Source organism: Microtus ochrogaster, chromosome 4 (assembly GCF_000317375.1).
Source record: "Microtus ochrogaster isolate Prairie Vole_2 chromosome 4, MicOch1.0, whole genome shotgun sequence".
NCBI lineage: Eukaryota > Metazoa > Chordata > Mammalia > Rodentia > Cricetidae > Microtus > Microtus ochrogaster.
Genome location: NC_022011.1, coordinates 6115479 through 6127404, shown reverse-complemented (window position 1 = coordinate 6127404; position 11926 = coordinate 6115479). Strand labels below are relative to the sequence as shown.

Sequence of the window (11926 nt, the reverse complement as noted above, 5' to 3'; positions counted from 1 at the left end):
GGTTTCTCTGTGGTTTTGGAGCCCGTCCTGGAACTAGCTCTTGTAGACCAGGCTGGTCTCGAACTCACAGAGATCCGCCTGTCTCTGCCTCCCGAGTGCTGGGATTAAAGGCGTGTGCCACCACCGCCCGGCTGTAATTTCTTTAATATTATAATTTAATCATTGAAACACTATCCACATCTATCAATCAAAAAAACAAGTTTATAAACATTAGATTTTAATGCAGCATTGCTGTGAGGATGGTTAACAAACATCTTAACTATCTTACAGATACAGTCTTCTCAAAGGCTCCATAACTTCACAGAATAGAGAATAACATTTGTTATTTTGAATACCAGTTTTCATTGTTTTTAATAAGAGTCTTTTGAAGTTCACTTAAAAAATAAAACAGATGTACTGTCTATAAGAGGTGCTCAGCTTATCAAAACATGAAAGCAAAACAGGTTACATAATGGAAAAAGAAGTCTGTAGGTTTTCTTTTCTCTTCACTTTTTTTCTTCTGAGACAGGCTTTTCCTATGTAGCATGGGCTTGCCTCAAACTCACTATGTAGTCCATGCTCGCCTGGAACTCGGAATCTTCTCGCCTTAGCTTCTGGAATGCTGGTATTATGGGCATGCTCCCCCAAACCCGGAAGTTTTTGACTATCTGGTTTTTGATGAATAGCTTCTATAACAGAAAGAATACACAGCCGGTAAACAGTTATTTCAGTTATCTCCTGGTGATGATTATAAAGAAATAGTTTTATTATTACTGTGTGTGCGTGTGATATGTATGGACACGCTCATGCCATGGCATACATGTGGAGAACAGAGAACAACTTTGTGGAGTCAGTTCTCTTCTTCCACTTTGATACGGGTTCTGAGGATAAAACTCTGGTCATCAAGCTTAGCTGCAAGCACTTCTACTGCTGGTCTGTCTCTCCAGTCCCAGGAATGGTTTCCTCCCACTTTGGAGTTCACTAATAACTTGTGTGGCATTGTAGACAGATGCCAGAGAGACATGTTTCAGCATTTCTGCTTGAGGATGCTACTTACTATTTAAGGGATGGATGTATAAAATTTGACACTTGCAAGCAAATAGTGCTGGCCATTTGTTTACCTTCCTAAGGTAAATGCGATGGTTTAAAACAAAAGAGAATATCTTCCCAGCAGAAGCTGAGAAGTCAGTGTTATTATTAGTAGTTGGTATTTAAAATGCAAGCTCCATGAAGGATGAGACTTTTGAGTAGCTTAGTTACCACTGTATTGCCCAGGTTCAGAACAGTATCTCAGATACAGTAGGCAATTACCAGTACTTATTAAGAGAAAAGTTATTATTGATAAAACTATCTCAAAACTTGTATATGAAGTTACACCTTAGTTTTGGGAATGCTGGAAAACTGTTGTTATCCAATGTTTCTTTGAAGTTTCATTTGATAAATGACTTGATCCCCTTGTAATCAGGACTAGGAAGGTTATAACTTTTAGGATACTAAGGCCTTAAAAGTTGTTCACATAAAGCCCCCCATTTCCACCAATACTACCATTTTCCTGACTTACAAATTCTACAGCAGAGGACTGGGTAGTTTTGAAAAAGACTCTGCACTTCAAGGCTTCACTACATGGCCTTTTGAGTACAATTTAAAAAAAATTATTATTATTATTATTGCTTCTAAAAAGTCTTGCTATATAGTCACACTTGCCTCAAACTTCTGAGCCTTCTGCCTTAGTTCTGGGATTAGAGACATGAGTCACACACCCAGCCTCAGTGCTATTCTTAATATCCACTGTGTGTTACAGAAGAAAATAAGAAAGAGGGCTTAATTCTAGAAATTTTTACTTGTCAAATTCTCTCAACACAGCAAGTCATCCTAGAAAGAACTTTGGAGGAGTCATCAATACTTACATGGTATTCCTCAAAATGATAGGCTCAAGTCTATGTATAAACTACAGTTAAATGAATGGTAGTGAGACACCTAATATGAAAGGGAAACTAATCAAGAGGGGAAAAATGATCACATATTAATATTCATAGTTTGACTTAAAAGAGAGATTAAACTGGGCAATGGTGGTGCACACCTTTAATCCCAGAACTTGGGAGGCAGAGCGGATCTCTGTGAGTTCAAGGCTAGCCTGGTCTACAGAGTGAGTTCTAGGACAACTAGGGCAACACAGAGAAATCCTGCCCACCGCCCCCCCCACCCCCGCTGCAAAAAAACAACAAAAAACAAAACAAAAAGCAAAAAAAGAGAGAGATTAAGAGTCAAATTAATACTTCTTCAAAATATTCTTGTAAATTCTAACAAAGCCGGCAAGTTATTAACTGCTTATTTTCAATTAACTAAGACTAACCTACTAAAATAAGTATTTGGTATTTGAAGTCAATGTCACATAACAGTATTTAGGATCACTCTGCATAATTAGTATATAACCATAATTATGCCCATTTGCATGAGGCTTGCTGATTATTTTTCAATATAAATTAATTATAGACTAATTTTTAGTTATTTATTTACATTGAAGATACTATTGAAAAAAATCTATTGATAATTTGATGTCAAGTCCTTGCCAAGAATATATATATATATATATTTTTTTTTTGGTTTTCCGAGACAGGGTTTCTCTGTGGCTTTGGAGCCTGTCCTAGAACTAGCTCTGTAGACCAGGCTGGTCTCGAACTCACAGAGATCTGCCTGTCTCTGCCTCCCGAGTGCTGGGATTAAAGGTGTGCGCCACCATCGCCCGGCTCTTTTTTTTTTTTTTTGAGACAAAGTTTCTCTGTAAAAGCTCTAGCTGTCCTGAAACTTATTTTGTAGCCTCAAACTCACAGAGACCCACCTGCCTCTACCTCCTGAGTGCTGAGATAAAAGGCATGCACCACCATAATGAACTAAGAACAAAATTTCTAAGTGCAACATGTCTGTATGGGACAAAGTTTCCATTTTGTAATAGCTACTACAGAAACTATTATTTGGAAAAATTGGTATTCCTGCCAGGAACAGCGTTTTATTCCTGTTATCCCAGCCTTTGGGAGACTGAGCTACTCAGTATCTAAAAGAGTGGCACTGTACTTAATTTTAACTGACAAAAACAACCTTTTTGTTGGTTTTATATTTTACTTTTTGAGACAGGATCTGGCTTTGTGTGTTCTCCGGCTGGTCTGGAACTTGCTATGTAGACTATGCTGGCCTTGAATTTCAGCAATTCTCATGCCTTTGCCTCCTGGGGGCTTGGATTATGGGAACACACCACCATACCTGCCCGAAGAACTCTCTTTGTTTTTTCAAGACAAGTTTTCTCTGTGTAACTACCCTGGCTGTCCCGGAACTCACTCTGTAGACCAGGCTGGCCTCAGACTCACAGAGATCCAAAAGCCTCTGCCTCCCGAGTGCTGGGATTAAAGGTTTGTGCCACCACCACCACCAGGCTATGAAAACTTTAAAAAAATTATTTATTTTTATGTATATGTATGAGTCTACATAAGTTTATGTGCATCACATGAGTGCAGGTGTCCTCGGAGACTAGAGGGTGTCAGATCCCCTGGAACTTGAGTTACAGGTGGTTGTGAACCACCTGATATGGGTACTGGGAATAAAACCCATGGCCTGTGCAAGAGCAGTAAGCACTCTCAACTGATGAACTACTTCTACAGCTCCACAAATAACTTTTAATGCAGAGAAAGACTCAAGATGTATAAAGTGAATTTTAAGTAACTTTCAAGGTTTGGCAGTAAAAATAACCAAATAAATGCTAAATGAGACAAAATGCTTGTGGAATACACAAGTTCACAATCTGTAATAAACAACAGAGTAGCTCCATTGATATTACTAATCTCCAGGTGACACTAATGAGACCCCACTGCACTTTCTTAACCTGAAGGTATTAGTTTCCTAGGATTAGAAGAAAATGATAACACTCTTGAAATCTCTCTGATAAATTTGGAATGATGAAAAGTGAAAAACACTAACCTTACAGTTAAATTAAAATTACGCAATCAATCAGTCAGTCAATCAATCAATCAGTATATATGGAAGTCAGAGGTCAATGTTGGATTTCTTCCTTTTATTGCTTGCCACCTAAATCTTGTAGACAGGTTCTCTAGCTGAACCTGAAACTCACCTATTGGCAGGACTGGATAGCCTGCTGGTTCGGGGAGGTATCTGCCTGACTCTGCCCTGCCAGCACTAAACTACAGATGTACCCCCATGTCCCGCATTTATGTGACGCTAGAGATCCAAACTCAGGTTCCCCACGCTTGTACAGCAAGCACTTCAGCTGACTCATCTCCCATTCCTTAGCATTCTATAAGCTAACTTACTAAGGATTTTTATTTTAAAAGAGAAACTTAATTTACTCCATTTGTCTCTTTAATTTTATTGTTTAAAATTGAGTAGTTATGAGCAGAAGCCTTCTATAATGTCTCTTTGATGTACTTGTATTCAGAATAACTTTCTTGAAATTTGAACCAGATATAACAAGCATTTCTAGGTGTCTTGCATTTGAATCTAAGTCCTGTGATTTCTAAATGATAATTAACACAATCAAAGGACATAATATCTATAAAACACCTAACATGTATCTGATGTTTAATAAATGTCAGGGTTGGAGAGATGGCTCAGTGGTTAAGAGCACCAGAGGACCAGGGTTCAATTCCTAGCACCTACACAGTGACTTACAAGCCTCTACAACTCCAGTTTTAGGAGATCTGGCATCGTCTTTGGCCTCCATGAACACTATATACACTTGGTGCACATACATACATGCAGGCAAATAATCATACACATAAAATCAAAATAAAATCTACAAAGCCAGTTAAAAATAAATAAATAAAAAGGAATGCCTGTTTCCTAGAGAGAATTTCCCCAGGTGGCAGGCAGCAAGTAAACAAACACCATAGAGAGGAAAAGGTTGTCTCTTCTCAGTAGGTATAATCTCATATAAGACAAGGGTTATCACTGTAACTAATTAATGAGAACAGTCATTGATCTGCTCTCTTTTTAGAAATATGTAGGATTTAAGCTTATTTAAAAATTAAATATATTCACTTAGTCCTTCAGAGGCAGTAGACACTTTACTAAGTTGTCTTCTTCTACGGGGGGTCAGCAAAATTTCTGAAAAATATAGAAAACATTTAGTATACTTAGGATATCAATCTAAGTAGTCATATATCAATTCTATTATAGTATGATACGTCTTACCCTCTTCTAGTGGGAATCCTTAAGTGAACTAGAGGTAATTTTGTTTTTTATTATATTTCCTACTGTGTGAGTGTTTTGCCTGCATGTGTGTATGCATACTACATGTGTGCCTGAAAAGGGTGTTTGATTCCCTGGAGCTGGAGTTACAGATGGTTGTGATGCTGAGACTGAATGAACCTGGATCATCTGTAAGAGCAGTTAACTGCTCTTTAACCGCTGAGCCATCTCCCCAGACTGACTTTTTTGGGGTTTTAGGTTTGAAACAGGGTTTCTCGGTGTTGCCCTAGCTGTCCAAGAACTAGCTATGTAAAACAGGCTGTCCCTGAACTCAGGGATCTGCCTAACTCTGCTTCCCAAGTACTGAAAATAAAAGACATGTGCCACCACACCTAGATCTCTTTTTGTTTTTTGAGGCAGAGTATCAGAAAGATCAGGGTGGCCCCAAACTCTGTATAGTTAAGGCTGGCCCTGAATTCCTGATTCTCTTGCCTCTACCTCCCAAAGGCTGAGAATACAGGTGTGTGCCACCATACCCAGTTTACAGAGAATTTTTAAGTCATTATAGACTAAATCTACTCTAGTATATCTTAAGTTATTGGTAATCTAGAGATAGGTTTTTCTTTTCAACAGTATTTTACGCTCTCTAGTCAATATACCTAATACTTTAGATGATAGTTCAGGATGTGTAGCCATAATTACAGTTAAAGTTGCTAAATTAATTACCTTTGTCACAGATAAGTGCTTTCCTTAATTCACTTTTATATTTATCTTCAGCTTCCATAATGACTTTATGATAATCACATTGGTATGTACAAGACTGCAAAAGCTTGCTAAAATTTCGACTGTTGAGTAATTTTCTTACCGCTACGCAACCTGAAAGAAAACAAATTAAGTTGACATATAGATATTCTAAAATTATATACTAATAACGCTGTGAAAGTAGACACCATGCCAGGTGGTGGTGGCGCACACCTTTAATCTCAGCACTTGGGATGTAGAGGCAGGCGAATCTCTATGAGTTCAAGGCCAGCCTGGTCTACAAGAGCTAGTTCCAGGACAGGCTCCAAAGCTACAGAGAAACCCTGTCTTGAACCTCTCCTCCCCCGCAAAAAAGAAAGTAGACAATCTCTAAGATGATAAACTGAAGTAAAATTAGAAATGTATGAAGTATTTCAAGAAACCCCAACTCATCTCAGAGAGTAAAAAAATAAATAAATACAAAGAAATAAGAGGTTACAATCACTCAGAAAAGAAGCATCCAACTCACTGTGGCAACACATGCCTACAATCGAAGGTTCGTAGGAGGCCAGGGCAGGAGGGTAAAAGGTTTGCAAGTTCAATGCTGGCTTGGGCAATTTTGTGAAAACTAGTCTCAAAACAAACAAAAAACAACAAAACAAAAAAACTCAAAAATACAAAACAAGACAAAAAATTAAAGGGCTACTACAGGTCAGTGTACAGTGCTTGTCTAGCATGTGCAAAGCCCTAGGTTCAGTTCTGAAAAAGAAAAAGGGCTAAGGAAAGAAAGACAAGAAAGAAAAAAGAAAGAAAGAGTTTACAATTATATTAAACAGACGAGAGAGGATATGGGATTTGTATATGGTTATACATCAGCTTCAGAGTAACAGATGAAAGTCTTCATCTAAAATACAATACTGATGTTCTGAGCTGAACATGAAACCTCAGTTTTCTCTATAGAACAGTGAACATGAAGAAAGGAGGAAGCCGGGCAGTGGTGGTGCATGCCTTTAATCAGGAGGTAGAGGCAAGCAGACTATGTTGGGGCCAGCCTAGTCTAAAGAGCTAGTTCCAGGACAAACAGCTAGGACTGTTACACAGAGAAACCCTGCTTGAAAAAGAAAAAGAATAAAAGAGGAAATTGTAGGATATGAAGAGAAAAGTTTAGATCAGAGCAATAAAATCTTATAGAAAAAATCAGTAGTGGGGCATGGGACACTAGGAACATTAATAAATTTACTAGCAATATAAAACTATATATGGAATACTTAATACCTTTTTAGAGCATAATATAAATGTTTTTCTATTCTCTGAAAACATATTTATCTTGCTCATTTAAAGTTATAGACAGTGTTGTGATATAAATAACAATAATAGACATAGTAATTGCATTTACTCATGTGGACATGACCTAATGCAAAACAGACAATATTGATTTGAATGCTTTCAAATTTTGGATTGTCATATATTCAAAAGAGATGAAATTAAATAATAAGGCAGAAGTGTTAAAAATTACAGTAAGTAGCAGATACAGATTCAATTATAAAATTATTATAATTAAAAGATATTCACCTGAGCATTTATATTTCAACATTTTAGAAGACTTGTCAGTTGCTTGAAAACCAACTTCTTTATCTATTATGTCTAAACACAATGTAAATGGATCTGAAAAAATGCAAAACATTGATTTTTTTTTTGTTTAATGAAAAGATTCTGAAATTTATAATGTTTATTAAACATTAGATTTCCATACATTTTTCTCTCACGACTACATATCTAGTCATCTTAGTGGATAAAGAGAAAGATCCTGGATAAGAATAAATGGTAATAAAGGCCAGAGACAAAAGTATGGCTTACACAGAACAGATATATTAACTTACATTTGAGTTTCAGTCATCCAAATACCCATTTTCTTGAAATACCAAAGAAGAAACATTTTAAATCATACCTGTTACTGGTACCTGCTGCTTTCTATTTTTGACAGTGTGAACTGGATGTTTAACAACAAGGTCACTAAAAGAAAATGAATACTACATTAATAGAAATAAAGATTCTGTGGCGTCGGGGAAGTTTTAAACAGTATTGTGGTTCTGAATGTCTGGCAGGCAGATGGAGCTGTTTCCAAAACCTACTACTATAATCTGAATGTCAAGTGTGCCCCCCAAAGTCCATCATTCAAGCCCGGATCCTCAGCTTGGCACTACTGGGAGACTTTGAGATATTTAGGAAGTGGGGCCGTATACAAGGTCTTAAAGTCACCATCTGTACATTCTTGAAGGGGACTGTACCACCCTGGATTGTCCTATTTCTTCTGTTTCTGTTAGCTCATGAGATAAGTAGTCTGCTCCAACAGATGCTCCTGACCCTCTATGTTGCCCCTGCTAGAGACCCCAAAGCAAAGGGCACTTAGCCCACCATATCAGGCTGTAACTTCCCAAACCATGAGTCAAAATAAACCTATTCTCTATAATAGTTAATTGCCTCAGGTATTGTGTAATAATGGCAGAAAGCTGACTACCACACCAACAAATTTGGCTAAAGTAGGGTCTGCAATAGTCAGTGTCTTATTTGTAGAAGTAAACAAGACTCCAGAGAGTAAAAACATTGATTAAAAGAAGATATAAGCAAAATATTATTTTTTAAAAAAATCACTAACAGAGGGCTAGGGATGTAGCTCCCCTCCCTCTAAAAAAACAAAACAAAACAAAAAACCCAAGTTTCCTATATCCCAATCTGACCTTAAACTTGCTCTGTAAAAAGGGTGACTTTGAAATTTTTTTAAATTAATTAATTAAAAATTTCCACCTTCTCCCACTTCCCTCCCCCTCCCCCTCCAGTCCTAAGAGAAGTCAGGGTGCCCTGCCCTGTGGGAAGTCCAAGGCCCTCCCCACTACATCCAGGTCTAGGAAGGTGAGCACCCAAACAGACTAGGCTCCCAAAAAGCCAGTACATGCTGTAGAATCAAAACCCAGTGCCATTATCATTGGCGTCTCAGTCAGCCCTCATTGTCAGCCACATTCAGAGAGTCTGGTTTGATCACATGCTCATTCAGTCCCAGTCCAGCTGGCCTTGGTGAAAAACTAATCAAATAGACTTTGAAATATTTTATCCTTCTACCTCTACCCTCTACCTCTCAAGTGCTGGAATTATGTGTTAACACACTCACTTTATGTGGTAAAGGACACACACCTGTTTGATTTCTAGCATATGACAAAGTATTTAAGTGGGAGAAATGGATCAATGAATAATAGTCTGAGTTCTAAAAAAAGAATACAGAAAAAAATTTAAAAGAAAAGATGAACTAGGATGTAACTCAGCTGGTAAAGTGTCTGCCTAGCATTTGTGAAGCCCTGGGTTCAATCCCTAGTATTATAGAAGGATAAAAAAAAATTCAAAGTCACCCTCTAATACAGAGTGAGTTTAAGGACAGTCTGGGAATACAGACTTGATTTCAAGAAAAAAAAAAGAGGAAGAAGAGGAAGAAAATGAAGAAATGAAGGCCAAAAGGGAGAGAACAAAATCAGTGGGAGAAGAACACAGAGGACAGGATAGCAAACAATAATCTAACAATAATCACTGTCATTATCTGTGATAGTTCGAATGCAATTGGCCCCCATAAGCTCATAGGGAGTGACACTATTAGGAAGCATGACCTTGTTGGAATGAGTGTGGACTTAGGGGAGACATGTATCATTGTGGGGGTGGACTTTGTGGTCTCCTTTGCTCAAGCTATGTTCAGTGTGGTACACAGCGGCTTCTGCTGCCTGCAGATCCATCACCATGTCTGCTTGCATGCTGCCATATCCCACCAGAATGGACTAAACCTCTGAACTGTAAGCTGGCCCAATTAAATGCTTTCCTTCATAAGAGTTGCTGTGGTCAAGGTGTCTCTTTACAACAACAGAAACCCTAACTAAGACAATAGCCATTTGTAAACTGGGCATAGGACATATACCTCTAATCCCAGCACTTGGGAGACTGAAATAGGAGTATCATGAGTTGTAGGTCAACCTGATCTAATCTCAGAAAAACAAAACAAAACAAAAAAAACCATACATTTGTGTCTGGCAAATAAATCGTTGATGGGGGGGGCTGGAAAGATAGCTCAGTAGTTAAGTAGTCCATTTCCAGAGGACCCAGGTTCAATTTCCGGCACCCACAGGGTAGCTCACAGTAATCTGTGACTCAGGTTCCAGGGCATCTGACACCCTTTTCTGGCCTCTCTGCAGGCCCCAAACATGCATACAGTACATAGCCATACATGCAGGCAAATATCCATACACAGAAAATAAAATGAAAATAAATAAATATAATATTTAAAAGAGAAAAAAAAGACATGGCAAGGTATATGTTTATTTTGTGTTTTGAGACAGTCTCACACAGCCCACGCTGGCTCTCGACTTGTAGTTGAAGATGGCTCTGAGATCCTGATCTCCCTACCTTCACTTTGAGTGTTGTATTACGGGCATGTGTCATTATGACTACTGAATGCAGTACTGGGAATTAAACCCAGGGCTTTGTGCACACTAGGCACAAACTACCAACTTAACTAACCCTTTATTCATAACTAACCCTTTATTCATAACTAACCCTTTTGTCATAACTAACCCTTTTATGGGGACCAATTTCACACTACCACAGATATTAACAATGATTATTGGTTTGGTATTTTGGTTTTGTTTGTTGTTCGTTTAGTTTTTTTGGAAACAGAGTTTCTCTGTATAGTTTTGGAGCCTGTCCTGGAACTTGCTCTATAGACCAGGCTTGCCTCTAACTCACAGAGATCCACCTGTGTCTGTCTCCTGAATCCTGGGATTAAAGGTATGTGCCACCTGGCCAACAATGATTATTGCTAATCTCTAGCCCTGTGTAAATCTATGCTTTGCTTTCTAAAAGCTACATTAACAAAAAAAAAATCAATACTGAAATCCTACTTAAAAAATTTGGAGACTTTGAGTTGTTTTTTGGTATTAAGAATTTTATTAATTTTTTTGTGAATACTAAATTTCAAGTTATGTTTGGTGGATTGAGTAGGAGGTACAAGACAAATACAAGTATGAGATTCTCTCCTCCATCTCTTGTATTCTTTTGTTTGTACTTGCATTTGTGATTCCTGATCATTTATATAGCTTGCACAGTCTTATAAAACCCAGGACCACCAGCCCAGGAAAAGCAAAACTCACAATGAGCTAGGCCCTGTCCCATAAACCACTAATTCTTTAAAAAAAAAAAAAAAGTCCTATAGGCTTCCATACAGCCCCGATCTTATCGAGGTATTTCTTTAATTGAGATTCTTCCCTCATGTATGACTTTAGCTTGTGTCAAGTTGGCATAAAACTATCCAACACAACTTCAGGAACTTGGGACATAATTCAATTGGTAGAATGCATGCCTAAAATGCATGAAGCCCTGGCTTTGATCACTAGAATCATATAAACTTGGGGTATTAGTATACATAAAGGTAACTTCAAGGTCATCATCGGTTACACAGGTTGTTGAAGGCGTTTTTTGTATTCATGAGACCCTGTTTCAAAAAAGAAAATAAGCAAAAATGTCTTCATGGGCTCCCCACATTCTGTGGGTTAAACTTCCATATTCTGAGAACAACATGCAAAGCCCTTGCTAAATTAGCATCCATACCTCCTCATTCAAATTATTTTTAAAAAAACCTTTAGAACACTGGACAATGGTGGTGTACACCTTTAATCCCAGCACTCAGGAGGCAGAAGTAGCTGGATCTCTGTGAGTCTGAGGCCAGTCTAGTCTACAGAGTTCCAGGACAGACAGGGCTTTTACACAAAGAAACCTTGTCTCAAAAAAGAAAACAAACAAACAACAATGCAACCTTTAGAGCTGGGGGATGTAGCTCAGTTGGTAGAGTATTTATCCAGCATCAACTGGTCATGGGTTCAATCCCCAGCACTGTAAAAGTGTGGTCATACTTGCCTGCAATTTCAGCACTTGGGAGGTAGAAGTAAGAGGATCAGAATTTCTTTTTTTTTTTTTTTTT

The 11926-nt window shown here is 38.0% G+C and overlaps 1 protein-coding gene across 1 annotated transcript in view; it reads right to left on the bottom strand.

Moving 5' to 3' along the window:
* Positions 1–11926, bottom strand: part of Terb1 (telomere repeat binding bouquet formation protein 1) — a 45748-nt gene that overhangs the window by 685 nt on the left and 33137 nt on the right. Inside the window, exons 14-18 of the mRNA XM_005345529.3 lie at positions 7865–7929; positions 7489–7581; positions 5902–6051; positions 5026–5091; positions 546–668 (exon numbers count right to left, since the gene is read on the bottom strand). Of these exons, the coding sequence (XP_005345586.3) occupies positions 546–668; positions 5026–5091; positions 5902–6051; positions 7489–7581; positions 7865–7929 (497 nt within the window). The remainder of the gene's footprint in view (positions 1–545; positions 669–5025; positions 5092–5901; positions 6052–7488; positions 7582–7864; positions 7930–11926) is intronic.